Here is an 18,179-nt window from a genome sequence, read left to right on the forward strand (position 1 = left end):
AAGTCTGAACTTTGAGGGGTTTATGCATGTGACACAGTTTCTAACAGCTGTGGGCATGGAGAGACTGCGACTGCAACAAACACAAGCTGAATCTTTACTCATCCTGCTCCTCTCCTCTCTATCATCATCAGAAATCGAAGGGGTGACGGAGAAAGATGTCCAGATTAAGGCGATCATCTCCACCTTCCCGCGGCCTCTCCTCATCGTGATGCGCTACCTTTTTGCTTTCCTCAATCAGTAAGCTACAACGTAACCCAGTGTGGGATATTCTATCACATGCACTCCCTGCTATGGTCATAAAAGTTTACAAATAAAACAATCTGTTTTTTTCCAGTGTGACTCAGTACAGCGACGAGAACATGATGCAGCCCTACAACCTGGCCGTTTGCTTCGGTCCGAGCCTGCTGAGGGGGTTGGACTCCGATGACGCCGTTGCCAGGCAGCCACAGGTCAACGATCTTGTCAAAACCATGATCCTCCAGCATGACATCATCTACCCCAGCCAATCAGAGCTGCCGGGCCCCGTCTACGAGAAGCACATGACTCTGGAGCAGGAGTACTGGTGAGAGACGAGTAGTCTTTGATGTGGTATTTGTTGTGATGAAATGCCAATGCAACATCATTTGTTGCAAATATTCGGCCAAAAGCTTCATACCCCAAAGTGACAACATTTAGTAAAATCATATGACAAGTCAAAAATATAATTGAATCAATAATGAATGTTTATTGTTAAATAATTAAAATGGAGGCCAACAGAATTCTGATTGATAAAATAAATTACAATATTAATAAAAAAGATATTATTATTTTAGCTGGCAAGCTAAGGCTAAAAGTGTGAGCTAGCTAATGCTAATTCAATTTAGCAACTGATAGTAGCAAGACAAATATTAAAAGCGTTTTGCTTTTGAACTAACATTGCAGGTTAAAGAAAAATTCTGAAGCTTTTTATTTCTTTATATTCTAGATTCATTTTTTTTCGTTATGTTCTTGACTTGTTTAATAATCTTATGCAACATTTAGTCAGTTTCGGGGCTTGGTACGAAAATGGTCTTGATGTATTTTGGTCAAATCTGGTTGAATCGTTGAATTAATCTAACTATGTGATTAAACCGGCTTCCATTATTCACGTTTAAATAGAATGTCACCTCCACTCATCTCTGTCTTCTCTTCATAAACGAATGACTGGGCAACAGCCTCACGTTGCCCCAGAGCTTTGTTGGTCATGTCAGAGTTCAAGACAAAGATGGTTCCAAGCTTCCCCCCCTTGCCCCTCTTTTCATGGCTCATCCTCTTGAAACAGAATTTCATACCATGCTAGTGTAAAGACAGCTTAATACTATTGAGCTGATTGCTCACTACTGAAAACAAACCTCCATGTGTCCATAGAAACCTCTAACACGCCAAAATCAGCTCTTGAATAATTCACTAAAACTGTCAGTTTTCTTCCTGAATATTTATATATATTACACTTTTTGACATTTGACAGAGCATCATCAGTGATTTGAAGGTGTTAGTTGTCATTTGAGAAATCTCACAGCAGTGTGAAATATTATGTGACATTTCATGAGTGGTTGAAAGTCGGTCTGTGTGTCGAACACAACAGGAACTGTGCAGTGACCACAGACTTTGGTTCTTCTGCTTGTCCGCAGTGAACCAATCACAGAGGAGGGAGACGGAGAGACCGAGCATCTGCCCAGTGAGGACGGTGAGGACATACAGTGCACACACGCACATGCACACACTTACCAGAGGCCGGAATCCATTAAACATAGGCTATGCATCACTCCCTATACTTGTACATAAATGTACAACAAAGATTTAAGATTAGGATTCGTAAGAATACATCTGTTGGGCCTAAGCTGATTGTAACCCTGCATGTGTGTGCAGAGTGGGAGGCGGTGGCTATGTTTGACTACACGGCGAGATCTCCAGCAGAGCTGTCCTTCAAGCAAGGGGAGCTTCTCATCCTTCACAGCAAGGCCTCCTGTGATTGGTGGAGAGGTGAAGTGGGAGGGGCTAAGGGTCTCATCCCTCACAAGTACATCAGCGTGCTGGAAGGGTGAGTGACATTTCCACTTCACAACTGTTCACCGACCACTGCGAGACTCATCCAGAACAGCTGCCAAGACGATCTTCCTTTATGACGGGGAGCGGATCTTGAAGTGGATTTCGAAGGCCTCGATCCCAATTTGAGACACTACATTTTATTTGAGTCTTGGAAGAAGACTGTGTTTGCCTCTCAGACCAGAGTCTGAATTTGAAATTTACATCCATTTTTCTTCGTTTTTGTTCGCAAAGACCTGATGCGTTATTTTTAACCGGCGGAAGTTACAAATTCATTCAAATCAACGTAGTCGGATGGTTAGAGGTGTGCCGGCCTTTTTCATGTCTACCGTTGCCATTGCGACCATTGTAGCGGGCTAACAATAGAATGTATATAAGAAGTGAACATAGTCATCGTGATGTCACCCATTGCTTTATGGACTGCTGTTTTGAAGCCTCAAGTTCGGTGATTTCGCCATGGCCATCTTGGATTACGGCCGTCGCCATGTTGTTTTTTTTGCAACCAATGAACAGAAGTTATCATATTTGGAATGTGGAGGAATGACGTAGAGACGCCGTATACGTCTCTGGTAGCGGCAGAGGCCTGTCAATCACAGTAAGCCCGCCCTAAAGCATAAATCAAGAGAGAAGTAGAGTCATTTTCTCATAGACTTCTATACAACCAGAGGAGTCGCCCCCTGCTGGTCAGTAGAGATAATGCAGGTTTTAAGACACTTCTGCATTGGCTTCACTCGGCAGAACCGGAGGCAGTCCACAGACCAGTGGGTGAGGTCAGGAAGACTACATCCACTTCTTATATACAGTCTATGTGTTGTACAGAGAAAGAGCAGGTTGCATAAACAAGGGGTGGACAAATTAACAAAGATAGTGTTTTTGAAGAGTTGTTACATTGCATTTTATTTGCCATTATTTTGTCCACTCGCTATAGATTTCTGTCTCATCTTCAAAATTTTCTGTATAAAAATCTGGTCACGTTTAATATCACTCCTGCTCCCACCTACGGTTATTCTGTCACTCAACCCTAATCCCATATTTCTCGTAGTGAACTATCTTCTGAATATGTGTCTCTCTTCTTCTCCTCCCTCAGATCAGAGCGAGGGAAAAGAGAGGACAGAGGAGGCGGAGGCAGCACTGGAAACCTGACAGCAGACGATCTACAGACGGAGAACCCAACCCGGTACACACACACACACACACACACATGTACACACATACGCACTTGAATGCACACTGCAATATATGAATGTATTCAGGCACAATAGATGTGGACAGCAAAATACACACACACAAAGACAGAAATACTCACTTTCTCATTATTGCACACGGTCACACACACGAGCAAACTCACATGGATGCACACAAGTATTTGCAAAGTTTCTGTGTGCGTCTCGACAGGATGCGGGTGAACAGCGACAGCGCTTCGTTGCCTGGCAGACAGAGAGGAAGCGAGGGGAGCCCCGGTCAAAAGCCGCCAACCTCTCCTGCTGCGCGACACCTGCCAGTGTAAGACTGACATGCACTTTGGAGGCAATGCATGTTCTGTATAACACTCTGTGCTTGACTCATCACTCAAATACAAAGAGGTTTATAGACACTTACATATAGGAATATATAGAGAGCTATAGGGGATAAATGTTATTTATGTGGAAACAATCAACATAAAGAAGAATAACAGACAAACAACGCACAACATTCTATTAACATACTTGAAAGCAGCTGTGAGCAATGTTTTTAATGGACAATGGGTCGTATGACTACGTGTATTTAAAGGGGTCGCTCGTATCGGCGAACCCACAGACAATCATCAGCTGACTCCGCGGTTCAGCTCAGCTGTATGTGTCTGTTTAGTGTCTTTCAGCTCATTGTTTTGTTTTTTTAACGACCCACAACTCTACTGCTTTGGTTCACCCTCACCACGTCCTTTTCAGTGTCGTTTTTCAGTGAAAATGCTCTGATGAACCCGCTGTACGCTACCTACCCAGCAGCACCACACAGCGGTCAGACCAAAGTCAGGCCTTAGCTGGTGAACAAAGCGTTTAGCATTGAAGCAGCTAAAACAGCCAGGTATTTCCCTCAGGGGCTGGTGGAGACCCAAACAGAGCTAAAAGAGAGACAGAACAACGACTCATGGTATCGACTTTGTAAGTCGATAATACGTCAGTGTTGTGTTCACAGCTTGTTTCCGCCGCCCACAAGTGACCAAAAAATCAATTGTTGCAGGTTTAGAATCAAAGGGCGTTAATGGAAATCAGACATCATACCAGCTAATAACAGGCACCCTAACAGTCCTGCACACAGCATCAACACTAGATGGTCTGCAGCGGTAAGCTCAGTTTGTACTCGACCTAGTATACTCGTGCGGGAAAAGTGGCCGCGGTGCTTTGGTCGTGCACCTTTGATTTATTGTAAGTTGGCGCACACGATCACGTGACTGTCACAAATAGTTCAAACAGACACTACAGAAACACTATGGTGGAGGTTGATTCATGGCTTTTTGCCGGTTACACCTACAGTCTATGGGCATATCTATGAGTTACACTCGTTGTCTGTTTGGTTCCTCACAGTTTATTTTGTTTGTTTGCCCTCTGGCATTTTTCAGAGACTAATGCGGCGCAGAGAGCATAAACGCCTCCGTGCATGCTCAGAGCTCGTGCTATGGCGCCTAGCGCGAGGATAAACAAAGCTTTAGTCTTGCCAAGTGCCAATTAAGCTGCTACAGAGGAACACATACAGGAAAAGATATTCTGCACTCAATTGTTGACTGAAATGTGAACAGTTGCCATGATCTGATGTGATGTGAGTTATCTTTGTTGTGTGAGAAGATGGAGAAAAGCTTCTCTCTTCAAAACATGAAACATGGCTCAGATCAGATCTTCAGTAACCTCCATCTATCGTCACTCGTGGTTTTGTCTAACCCGTGTTGCCTCTTGTCTTTTAGGTCTCAGGAGCGAAGACACACTTTGGACACTGTGAGACAGGGCACCTTCAGACCCACAGACAAACCTCCATTTGGTCAGGCGGAGAGACCAGCAGCCGACAAGGTTGGTGGTTCGTCCTGGACTCTGCAGGCTGACACATCACACCTGTGAAGCCCTCGAATCTTGAGAAACCGTAAATTCTGTCGGCCCTAGTTTTGCTCTCAAAACCTTTGTATTCAGGGTCCAGCAGCCTGGAAATCAGCGATATGGTGCAATGAATTGCTACCAGGGGACTTCTCCATTAAGAGGAGAGACATTTTATATATTTTTTTACATTGACCGAAATGAAAAGTTTCGGTGAAAAAATACAATTCTGGTCTGATTCAAATCTGTTCTCACCTGTGTTGTTATGACTCAAGAACAGCTTCTTCTTCTGTGAAACAGGTAGGAAAACGTTTTTCACAGGTGAATTTTATTTTTTTCAGGATACTCAAAGCATTCATGTTTTCTTCCAGTTGAGTTTTTATTTACATCACTTTCTAACACACAGTATATATACCTTGTGTTTAGAGTGCATGGAGGCTCTGGCCATAACAAGTCCTTTAATTCGCAAAAAAACATTGTTATTAAGACGTTTTAATTATGCATCAGTTTTTACAATTTCTGTTCTTTATCACCCACTCATTTTTATCCAAGATTTCATAACTTTGAGACTTTTGTTTTAGTTCAATCATTCAAAATGGAGCAAGGCAATGCAAGTTTATTTGTATAGCATATTTCAACAACAAGGTAATTCAAAGTGCTTCACATAAAACCATTAAAAGCATCAAAACATAAGGCAAAAGAAAAGGAGATTTAAAAACAATCAAGAACATTCATTGAAACAATAAAAACAGCCATTAAAACATTAAGAAACAGTGTAAGAAATAAAATACAGTAGTAAAATGCAGAAATGCAGGAAATTGATTCATATATTAATTGAATCTGGTTCAATTAAAGGCAGCAGCAAACAGAAAAGTCTTCAATCTTGCTTTAAAGGAGCTGAGGGTCTCAGCAGACCTGCAGCTTTCTGGGACTTTGTTCCAGATATGTGGAGCAGAAAAACGCTGCTTCTCCATGTTTAGTTCTGACTCTGGGAACAGAAAGTAGACCGGTCCCAGACGACCTAAGGGGTCGGGATTGTTCATAAGGTAGCAGCAGATCAGAGATGTATTTTGGCCCTAAACCATTCAGTGCTTTATAAACCAACAACAGGATTTTAAAGTCAATTCTTTGTTTGACAGGAAGCCAGTGCAAAGACCTCAGAACTGGAGTGATGTGATCCACCCTCCTGATCTTAGTGAGGACTCGAGCTGCAGCGTTCTGAATCAGCTGCAGCTTTCTGACAGACTTTTTACAGAGGCCTGTAAACACACCGTTACAGTAGTCCAGTCTGCTCAAGATAAATGCATGGACAAGTTTTTCCAAATCCTGTTGAGACATAAGTCCTCTAATCCTTGATGTATTCTTCAGGTGATAGTAGGCTGATTTTGTAATTGTCTTGATATGACTGTTCAGGCTGAGGTCTGAATCCATAACTACACCTAGATTTCTGGCTTGGTTTGTGGGTTTTAACATCAGTGATTGAAGCTGAGCGGTGATTTTCAATCGTTCGTCCTTGGTACCAAAAACAATTACTTCTGTTTTATCTTTGTTTAATTGAAGAAAATTCTGGCACATCCAGTTGTTGATTTGTTCAATGCATTCACCCAGCCCTTGCATGGGATTATAGTCCCCTGGTGACATAGTTATGTAGATTTGTGTGTCGTCTGCATAATTATGATAACTCACTTTGTTGTTTTCCATAATCTGAGCTAGTGGAATCATGTAGATGTTGAACAGAAGAGGCCTCAGTATTGAACCTTGGGGAACACCACATATCATTTTAGTCAGCTCTGATGTGTAATTAGCTACAGACACAAAGTATTCTCGGTCCTTCAAGTAGGATTCAAACCAGTTAAGTGCTGTGCCAGAGAGTCCCACCCAGACTTTTAGTCTTTCTAGGAGTATGGCATGGTCAACCGTGTCAATGCAGCACTGAGATCCAGTAATACTAAGACTGAACTTCTGCCATTGTCTGTGTTTAAGTGGATGTCGTTGAAAACCTAAACAAGAGCAGTTTCAGTACTGTGGTGCTGTCGAAAGCCTGACTGGAAGACCGCTTTTTCAATTATTTTACTTAAAAATGGGAGGTTTGATATTGGCCTATAATTTTTCATTGTTGCGGAGTCTAAACTAGCCTTCTTTAGGAGCGGTTTAATAACTGCAGTTGTTAGGGCTTGTGGGAAGACACCTGAGAGAAGGGATGTGTTTACAATTTGTAAAAGATCAGTGGTCATGCAGTTTGAAATATTTTTGAAAAAGTGTGTTGGTAGAATATCCAAGCAGCAGGAGGATGACTTCAGATGTTGTATAATGTCTTCTAGGCTTCTACGGTCGATTGAATGAAATTGTGTCATGATATTTGAATGGATGTTATTTAGAGAAGGGGACAACACATCCTGTGGTTGGTGTGGAGGCACTGACTGCTTGTCTAATTTTCTGAATTTTGGCAGTAAAAAAGGAGGCAAATTGATTGCATGCCCAGGTGGATTGGAGCTCAGCAGCTACCGACACTGGAGGGTTTGGTAGCCTGTCGACGGTAGCAAATAAGGCATATGTATTGTTATTGTTTTTGGTTATGATGTCAGAGAAGAAGGACTGCCTTGCATTTCTAAGTTCCAAATTATAATTGCGAAGTCTCTCTTTATAGATGTCACAGTGAACCTGGAGATTAGTTTTTCGCCACCAGCTTTCCGACACTCTCGTTTCTCTATTTTGACCAGCGTAGCATTTCTCCAAGGAGATCTTTGCTTACCCGAGACAACCTTCACTTTAGTGGGTGCAATGGCATCAATAATATTTTTAACTTTAAAATTGAAGCCATCTACAAGCTCATTGACTGAGATGCAAGAGAGGGCTGGTGAGGAGGAGAACTTCTGAATAAATAGTTCACTGGTGTTTTCAGAGATGTAATGCTTCGTCACAACCTTGGTTTGGACATTTGTGTGCAAGGAGATTGCACTCTCAAAGAAAACACAGAAATGATCAGAGAGTGCAACATCAGTCACAGCGACCTTGGAAATGTTTACACCTTTGGTGATGATTAGGTCCAGAGTGTGCCCCCTGTTGTGGGTGGGTCCTGTCACATGCTGAGTCAGATCATAGTTATCAAGGACACCACATAGTTCTATAGACCCTCTGTCCTGGGGATTATCAACATGGATATTAAAATCACCAACAATAACAACACAGTCAAAATCAATACAGATGATAGACAGCAGTTCAGTAAACTCATCAAAGAAGGTTGCACAGTATTTAGGCGGTCTGTAAATGTTTAGGAATAAGGCTCGAGTGGAATTCAGAGCGACATATTCAAAAGAAGTAAAATGACCAAAGGACATCTGCTTGCATTGAAGAGAATCATTAAATAAAATAGCAACTCCACCTCCTTTCTTATGCGCTCTTGTTTCACTCATGAAACTGAAGTTGTGAGGTGTTGATTCAATAAGAACAGCTGCACTGTTATCTTGATTTAACCATGTTTCAGTTAAAAACAAAATGTCCAGTTTGTGCCTAACAATAAAATCATTGATTAAAAATGTTTTTCCTGACAGAGACCTGACATTTAATAAAGCTAAGTTTAATGTGGTTAAAGCTTTCTTTGCCCAATTTATTTGGACAGGCTGACGAGGAATGTACAGTATGTTAAGTTTGATAAGTTTGCAGGTTTACTATTGTTGCTTCGCAGCCTCACCTTTCTTTTTCTATAAACTAGCAGAACAGGAATTGAGAAGCCTAGCTGCATACAGGGCCCCGACTTTTCCTGGAGAGAGTCATTGGTGTCATTAGCCTTGTAGCCTGGACCCAGAAGATATCAATCATAGCATCCAAGATAGTGGATCACATCACTCCAGCTCCGAGTCCTCCGCACCGGCCTGCCCTGCCTTGCCCTGCCTTTATCAGGTAGGGGAGACAGAGGATGGTTGTGGAGCCGAGGTGGAGGTGGGGGAAGGGCAGGGCACTTTAACTTCGCCGATTGTATCAAAACTGGCTGAGGACTAGGAGCCACTTTCGGGGGTGGGGCTGGAGCTGTAAGCCAGTTTCAGGGGTGGGGCTGGAGCTGTAAGCCACAGCAGCACTGTATTGTGATGCAGGCAGTCATTAACAGTAATTGAAGTTATTTCCTAGAAAAAGAAACGAAAAAAGCAGTTTGTATGGTTTGCATTAATACAGTGATGTGTGTGGAAGTACAACAGCACTGAAACATGTGCTAATGTGAGCTCTGTGTATTCTGAGGACTGATGTCATGTGATTGCACTTTTTATCCAAGGACGGCGTTTTAAAAGTAAGAGTTCAGCGAGTCAGCTCGGCTCTTTGTCTTTGCACATTGAAACTGTTGTGATGGTTGAGCCAAAGGCCATGATTCTAAATAACAGAAATACTTGAATATAAATGCTTTAATGCTACATTTTCGTTGTCCTCCATGTGTCTCCCCCTAACTGTTTGCCTCACCCCCTCTCTCCCTCCCTCTCAGGACATAATCAGCCGTCAGATGAACTCCGTGTTCAAGGAGCTCCTGTCTCGCCAGCCTGCCATGCCGTCATCCGCCCTCGCCGCCACTGCTCCCTCCTCCTCCTCCTCCTCCTCCTCCTCCTCTCTTCCTCAAGCTGCCCCCGCTGCCAAAAAAGTCGGATTCGGCCTCAGAGGACGGGCCCTTTTCAGGCCGATGGACTAAGAGAGGGGGAGAGGTTGGAATTGCTGATTCATTGTTTAACGTTGATTATGCTGATACATGATGATACATTTGGTGAAGATCTTGATTTCTTTTTTATTGACACATGTATGATATTTGCGTCGCTGCCATCTCATAGTGCCACTAGTGTCGGTGCCGTGTTACTGTGCGTCCCGTGTGTCTGTTCTCCAGCTGCTTTTACGTTCCGGTCGTTTTTTTGTTCTCCAGGCTTTTGTGATCTTTTCTTTTTCTTTTTGGAGAATCAGGGATGTGACATCACTATGACTTTTTAAAGCGGTTGCCATGATACTTCGAGCAGCAACAAAGTACTTAAGCTGCCCCCTAGTGGCAGGTTGTGAGATCAGCTCTCCCCTGATGATGTTTGCTTCATTGAGAAAAAAAAAAGAAAACTGATCCGGGGGCCTGAGTGCCTTCACGTCTTTCACTCTTATTCCACCTGAAGAGATCCAGTAGGTTTGAGCTCTGAGTATTATGTTAATAAAAAGTCTAGTGTTCAATAATAAATAAGACAATATGCAATGAATAAGCATATATGAATTAACTATGTAAAATTAGGAAATTATCCAGAATTTTATGGAACAATTAAAGACATTTTCAAAAGTCAAGTCATTATTTTAAAATGCTATTTCACCATTTATTCATTTTTCATAAAAACTTAATTTGATTGGATATAATTTATAATGGACATGTTTGTATCAAAAGGGTCTGCTTTTATTTCATGGTGGCATTTTTCCCGATGACACTATTGTGTCATTTACAGTTTCATTTCATAAAGTCACATTTCATAATTTCATGTCACCTTTCACGATGGTGGTGCAGTCGATGCCCTCCCACCTATCGGGCCAATGCAATCTATAAAAATCTGATATTTCATCACTTATGATGACATAACATTTCATTATAATGATAATAAGAATAATGTCTTAGTCATGATATCACAGATGATTGTTTTATTTATATATCTTACACAGTTTATTCATGTGAATATTTATATCACAATGATTTATTTATTTAATATTGAACATTTTGGCGCCCCATAGATGTTAGCAGTTCGGTCAGTACTTTATAGCAGCATGCAGCGTTAGCACACACACACATACACACACACACAAAGACAGAAAACACATCCCCTTCATATGTGATACATGGCCTGATAAGCAGGCCAAAACTCAGGGCTTTTTGCAGAGTTAGAGCCGGGCTAACTCAGGTTTGGCTTCGAAAGGAACAAGTACGACTTTCTACACTCAGGGCTTTGGTTGACTCGCTCTTCAACTGGAAACATGTGCCCTATAGCCTCAAGAGCCAAAAAACGGCCCCCACACCAGAGAGGATTCAGTGGCTTCCTCTGGTTTAAACTGTGAATGCAACGGGCGACATTTCTGTCGCCACTTTGGAAACTCTTGTCACACATTTTGGCCCCGCTCTGGATAGATCTATAGCACCGTCCACAGGTCTCCTTGTTTCAGGATGTTTGCAGTGAGGTGTACATTTAACTTTGTTCTCATGGCATCTCCCCTCTGTCTTGTTTCAGTATTGGAAGCATAGAAGTAGAATCCTTTTTTAAAATCGATTCTGCCCCTGTGATTAAAACACCCTGTTATTCTGGATCACTGTTTGATAATGTCACTAAATTGACTGTGTCCAATTGTATATGTGGTTAAAAAAGAAACTAAATTCAATAAAGATGATAAAGAGATGAATGATCAAGGGTTGTCGTGTATTTAAACATTTTAACGACTGTATTCCAGGAGAGGATGTGCAGGGGGCCAAGTTTGGCTTCAGCCCTTCCTGACAGAAATTTCCTCAGGTTTAGGCAACAAATCTACTTGGTTAGGTTCAAGAAAGGATCATGGTTCGAAAGAAAATAAACCTTTTCTGGTAGAAAGCCATAAAGGAAACACTTCTCCTGTGTGTTCAGCTTTTTAGCTCCTAAAACTGTAATTGTAACATAATGCAATATTCAGTCATCACTGCGTACCTAAGCTGTCCAGTACGGAAGCCTTGAGAGGCTAACCCTAACCCTAATTTTCTAAGGCTGATCTAAATAGTTTAGGACTTAAGAACAGGTGAAGAAAAAGGTTTTACCTGGATCATCTTTCCTTATTTCCTGTTTCCTTTCTTTCCATCTCTGAAACAGGTGAAGAAAAAAAAGTTATTTAGTTTTTAAGTTTTTAAGTTGCCTAATTTTCTTCCGTAAAACCAGGTGAAATGTTTTTTTGGTGTTGGTGATTTTTGTGTTTTTTAACTGTTTGTTGATGTAATACTCATTTGGAACACACGGCTAGTGGGCAGCACGTTCTAAATAGGACTAAAAGCATGTTTTAATTCCTCCATGCACTCTAAACACAAGGTACATCATTTGTGTGCTAGCAAGTTATGTAACACTATTGACATGTCTTTCATTTGACTAGAAATACATTTTTCATCAGCGCTATGTGCCGTCCTATTTGGAACATGGCTTAATGGTGCAGATGGAAAAGAAAAGTAACTTAGAAAAATTATCTTGGCAAAACGTTTTTGTACACCTAGCAACGTCCATCTTTTTCAAACATGCAGGAACTTAGAATGATTGTTCTGGCAAACCTGTTCTTAAGTCATAAACACAGGAAAGAAAACTATTTAGATCACACTCAGATAATAGATCACCAGAATATGTATTTATCTCACTGGCCTCACTGGGCTTCTGTAGTCCAGAGGACCAAAATAGGCAATGAATGCTGGGCACAGCACCGTGCCGGACTTGCACAGTCACATCCCCCAGTGAGCCAGCCCCAAGTGCTCCTGCATCTGAGCTGAAGTTAGAACTTCTTTGAGTAAAGTTAAACTAAATCCAAGTCAGTAATGAATGTAATGCTAAATTGGATTCAATACTCAGAGTTTGTTCATTATCTCAATCGAGTTCAGTTGCCTGCGACAACAGAGCTGGGGATGATTCCTCAACTTTCTTTATGTAACTCCAGTTCATTACTACACGTGACTTGGAAAACAGCTGATCTTAATTAACGCCAAGGAGCTGCAGGTGCGCAGTTGCAATGTTAAACAAAAGTTGTCGCGTTGAACCAGGTGGCAAAGTAAAGCCAATGTGGAAGTTCCTTAAACGTGCATTCTCTCTACTGGCCAGCAGGGGGCGACTCCTCTGGTTGTATAGAAGTCTATGAGAAAATGACTCTACTTCTCTCTTGATTTATTACCTCAGTAAACATTGTAAACATGAGTTTATGGTCTCAATCTCTAGTTTCAAGTCTTCTTCAACACAGCATGATGTTCATTTAGTAACTTATGGTCCATTTAGAGTCAAATAGACCATAAAGCAGAGTATGCTTTAGGGCGGGGCTTACTGTGATTGACCGGTCGCTCCCAGTGTGGGAGTTGTATGTGTTTTCCTTTTAGAACTTTTCCCCTTTCACAGTGTGTTTTCAGCTCATGAAAGTAAATTGTAACATTATTGTCTCCTAAAAGGTCTTACTCAGCATTCTGTTCTACTTAGCTCCACCCTCTCGTGTCACCTCTAGTTGCAAAAAAACAATATGACGACGGCCAAATCGCAGAAGTCGAGGCATCAAAATGGCAGTCCACAAACCAATGGATAACATCACAGTGACTACTTCTCATACAGTCTGTGGTTTGATCTGATAATGCTTAGGGCAGTGATTGCATTTCGGGAGCACGCTGATGTTACATCTGAGGAGTCTCAAGATCATTAATAACGTTTGAAAATAAGAAAATATAGATTTCTTTTGTCTGACTTCTCTCAACTCTTTGCCTCTTTATTACGAAATACTGGAAATTTGCCCACTTTCTTAAAACTCTTCAAATGACACAATCTAAGAAGGAAACACGCACTCTGATTTGAGCTGAGACATGCAATGCAACCTTGGACAATAAGGCCGAGGTGTGACGAGTAGAGATAGTAAAAAGGTTTTGGAGCGTTTATTCTCAGTGAATGGATTTTGGTGAAGATCTTGCCGAGACAAAGCTGCACTGTAACTGTGCAAGGAGATCGATTATTTTCAGAAAAAAAGCAAATATTGAAATAAATATACTTCCAAGTGACCTACCTGTTAATCAATAAAAACATGGTCCAACAATATAAAACATAGATTTGAACCAAGAGGTAATTTCACATCTTGACTGTTATGGAGTAAGTCAGTACTTTAGAGCAGCATGCAGCGTTAGCTAGCATACACACACAAAAGAAGTATGGCTGGATAAATCTGAGTCTGAATTTACACTTGTTTCCTGTATTGTTGGAGTGTGTGTTGATTGTTTTAAATTTCTGTGTACGACGGCACCCGAGTGCTGTAAGGCGATCTTTCCGGGCCCAACCGCTCCTCCTAAAATAACCCCTTCCACCCACACACACACACATACGCACACACATACACACACATGGAATAAGAAGCACTGAAACACATTAGCACTTCTGGTGTGTGTGTGTGTGTGTGTGTGTGTGTCTGTGCCTCTGTGCCTCTGTATGAGCTCTCATGAGCCAGCTCAGCTCTGAGGGACATTTGTGATTAAGCGGTTGAACTGATCTCATTGACATTTCAGATTAGCACTCTCTGCAGGGCTCCCCTCTGGCCGCAGGCCTCTGTCACTGATACAGGATTAAGATAGCACTTTGAGAAAGGTAAGTCAGACACAAGATTCATCATTTATACTGCTGCTGACCCTGTTGTAGGTCTGCTGCGATGAGGGTATGAGTTGCAAATACAGTTTTACACTTTCGGTTCATGCACATTTTGTATAAAATCTGATACATGCGATTTGATTAAAAGTCTTTCATGCAAGCTGTAAAAGACTTTGAACCATGTCTCAAGATAAAAATAACACAATTCAGCTTTTAAAACGACCAGCAGCTATTTACAGACTTTGGTATAGCTTCTTTTTTGGGGGGCTAAAGAACAGGTGGCAGCGCTCGGCTCACTGTGACACGCTACATGCCTGCTGCAGGAGTGTATTTGTGTATGTGTGTGTGTGTGCATGTGCATTGGTCTGCGGTATGAATGTGTGTATGTCAATGTCAGACGAGACCAGGAGAGGGCGACTGCAGGTTTGCCCATGTGTCTAATTCTCTGTACCTCCATCTATCTTCGTGTGAAAACAAACGTGTGCCTCTCTCTTCCCTCGGGCGAGGATGATGATGGTGAGCGACGACTGCCTGGTGGAGTGTAAGATTGATGATGACAGCGATGAAGAACAGATAAACACGCCTCCTCCTCCCCCGGAGTTTGCGTCCAAAGCCCCAACCCCAGCGCCTGAACCTCCGACCCCTCCCACGGCCCCTGCCACGCCCAGTCCCACGGCCCCTGCCACGCCCATACCCACGCCCAGGCCCACAGCAACATTTCCTGTCAACAGGGACCCATATGGCATCAACCAGCACCTAAAGGTTCGCTTCACCCTTTTCCACCCTCTCTCTATTTTGTATTCCAGAGCAGTGTTAGCAGTCGGTTTGATGTATAATAATATATCAAATAATAACTTCTCATCCCCCTCTGCTGCTTTCACGTGTGGTGTAGTCTCAACGAAAATAACGTCCACAAGGTATAGGACATTTCTGCAAGAAGCTTACTACAACTCGTATTTACGTTCTTTTGTTAGGTGGCGAGCTCTGGTGGCCGTCGTAATTATTTTAAGTTGTGTACTATGTTACTACATTAGTACGTATGTAACTACGTTAGTACGACCGTAACTATGTTCGTACGTATGTAGCTACGTTAGTACGTATGTAACTACGTTAGTACGTAACCATGTCATGTACTGCGTCACGTAACGTGATAACTAGGTCACAAACCACAATCTTTCCCCTAAATGTAACCCAGTAGCTCCGTTTCACAATGACAAGCAGGTGTTTAAAAACACAATTTCACAATGTTAATGTCACATCTATGTTGCTTTGTGAGTCATCGGCAAACGACGTAGTCTGTCGTCTAGGTATGGGGACGTGTTGGGTGTACCCCAGGGTTCCATTTTAGGCCCTATTTTATTTTGATTGTATCTGCTTTGACTGGAGTCGCTTTTTAGAAAATATACCATCCCTTATTGTTGCTAAGTTCATGACAAGCTGCTTTATTTTCCCTTAAAACCAAGCAAAACACATGATGTTCAGTCACTACTAAGTTGTCTTGAAGATGTCAACGGCCAACATTTTAAGATAGAGGTCTTAATCACCGGTTGCATAGATTTCACTAGTTGTGTAGGCAAACTCCTTGGGCCTCTGTCCTGGAAATTATTGCAGTTCAGCAAGATAATCTTCACAAATGAAGATTACTTTTATGATTTTTGAAGCGTGAATGTAAAAAAGCTAACTTAGGGCAATAAACAAACTCCACCACGGTCACCAACAAAAATCTTCAAAATGAACTAGAAGGATAATATATATTGACGTAGAGCAAAACGTTAAAATCTCTTGTGCCAAAAAGAACTTCAGTCAACACTTGCTCTATAAATAAACTGACTTGACTCGACACTCTCTCGTCCCTTGCTTGTAGGTGGAGGTCAGTGAAGTGCTGGCGGAGCCGGCCACACCTCACAGCATAGACAAAGTGTGGCTTTACAGTGTTGCTGGCTTCGAGACAACTCGTATCTGGACGTACCGCTGCCTCTCCTTGCTGCTTGCCGTGCCCTTCGCTCTCCTATGTGGTATTTCCCTGGCCATTCTCGCCTGTCTACACGTCTGGTACGCTGATGCAGTAAAAACGCACAATGCAATCCTTACATTACATTAACATGAATGATAATCAGCTGCTCATTTGAACTCAACTACAAATGCAATGTAACATTTAGCTTGTTGGTAAACTAACGGCTTACATTCCACCACGGAAGTATTTTAGCCAAATAATCTTAATTTAGTCAACCACGAAAAAAAGCAGTTTTCCATTTTGATTTCGTTTCTTTTATATGATTGATATCTTTCTTTCCGTGTCATGCACATAATGTGCCCAACCCTCGTGGGTTTCTAAGACATCAAAAATACAGCTGCAGTGGACACACATTCCATTAAGTTTCATTCAACTACAAAATGACAGGTTACTACACCGCTCGGTCTTGAACAAAACATTCTGCCTTCTCTCCCAGGCCTGGCAAATAAAATCTGCTACAAATACGATTCCTTTCCTGAAGCACAACTCAAGTTTTTCACAGTCATCCAGCCACAAGAATTCAACATAAATGGAAGTAATTTTACGTCAATGTGAGCCTGACATCACTAGACCAAATTGCCAATGTGAACTAGTTTGGAACATCCCAGTTTATTTTCCAAGGGGTGTTGTCAATGGGAGACTAGCAAGAAACCAGCGGCCATGTCTGTCTGTGTAGATGGCCAATCACAGTACAGTGTGCCAAGATCAGATGGTGTTTTATGAGTTTGTAATCTGCACTCTTATTTACAGTCTTTGTTTTAAACACGCCACAATATCAGATAAACAATTGTGATTGGCTCAGCACGTCTAAGGCCGCTGGAATTTTTGTAAAGCGGAAGAGGACCATCTGCATCTAACAGAGAAAACAAAGCTTTCAGATTCATCTGGTTCCCTGACAAATCTAATGCAGCATTTTCTTTCAAAACTGTGTAAATTATAGTATTTCTTTAATGTGTCTGAATGTTCCTGCTGTTAAAACAGTTGAGCATTTTGGAAATCATGTTAATTGACCATCTTGCCGAGAATCATATGAGCAGATTGATACCACTCTCAGATATTATAGTAATAGTAATATGAAGCTACAGCCAACAGGTGATTAGATTAGCTTAGCACAAAGGCTCAAACCAGCTACCCTGGCTTTGTCCAAAGGTAACAAAAGCCACCTACCAGCACCTCTAAAGCTCACGAGTTGGCACATTATATCTCGTTTGTTGAATCTCTACAAATGTTGGTTGAAGATGGAGTCTTGTTATCACCGTGAGGTTTGCTCAGCAACCAGCAGAAATCGAGTCATGGGTTAACAATCTGCATGTTTTGCACCAGAAGCATTGCCTGGTCAGGGATTTGTGACCTACAGTCAAATGAATTAACTTATGCATGCTACATACGCTCGCTGCTCCCTACCTGACCTTAGGCGACAAGGGCCTCACTATAATTTACACTCCTTCAAAATAATGAGTAATAAATCTGTGTCTTAACTCCTCTGTATGTCCTGACAGATTCCTTTGAATAATTCTCCCCCTCTCTCGCTCTAGGTTTGTGGTGCCTTGCCTACAGCTGAGCAACACCTTCCTTCCATGCCTACGGTCCCTGTGTATGTGTGCTGTGAATGCTTTCATCGCTCCCTTCTGTACGTCTCTCGCTCTCTGCTGCAGTCAAATCACCATTTCACTGTCGAACAGGGACTGGCATCAAGTGAGAGACAAAGAGACTGTATGA

At 42.0% G+C, this 18,179-nt stretch overlaps 2 protein-coding genes across 6 annotated transcripts in view; both read left to right on the top strand.

Annotated features, from left to right (window-relative positions):
• The window catches only part of LOC116399405 (SLIT-ROBO Rho GTPase-activating protein 3-like), a 33,757-nt gene extending 22,241 nt beyond the window's left edge, over window positions 1-11,516 (top strand). For all 5 annotated transcript variants that reach the window (XM_031876551.1, XM_031876549.1, XM_031876548.1 and 2 more), the window contains 8 exons: window positions 132-237; window positions 335-562; window positions 1,650-1,705; window positions 1,888-2,059; window positions 3,152-3,241; window positions 3,460-3,567; window positions 5,003-5,105; window positions 9,598-11,516. In XM_031876551.1, the coding sequence (XP_031732411.1) occupies window positions 132-237; window positions 335-562; window positions 1,650-1,705; window positions 1,888-2,059; window positions 3,152-3,241; window positions 3,460-3,567; window positions 5,003-5,105; window positions 9,598-9,798 (1,064 nt within the window). In that variant the 3' untranslated portion in view covers window positions 9,799-11,516. The remainder of the gene's footprint in view (window positions 1-131; window positions 238-334; window positions 563-1,649; window positions 1,706-1,887; window positions 2,060-3,151; window positions 3,242-3,459; window positions 3,568-5,002; window positions 5,106-9,597) is intronic.
• Window positions 11,517-14,953: 3,437 nt separating this feature from the next.
• On the top strand, window positions 14,954-18,179 carry cav4b (caveolin 4b). The gene is made up of 3 exons (XM_031876539.1): window positions 14,954-15,208; window positions 16,311-16,498; window positions 17,996-18,179. The coding sequence occupies exons 1-3, from the start codon at window positions 14,954-14,956 to the stop codon at window positions 18,177-18,179; spliced, it is 627 nt and encodes a 208-aa protein (XP_031732399.1).

The sequence above is a fragment of the Anarrhichthys ocellatus genome, unplaced genomic scaffold, assembly GCF_004355925.1.
Source record: "Anarrhichthys ocellatus isolate YVR2014 unplaced genomic scaffold, GSC_Weel_1.0 scaffold111, whole genome shotgun sequence".
NCBI lineage: Eukaryota > Metazoa > Chordata > Actinopteri > Perciformes > Anarhichadidae > Anarrhichthys > Anarrhichthys ocellatus.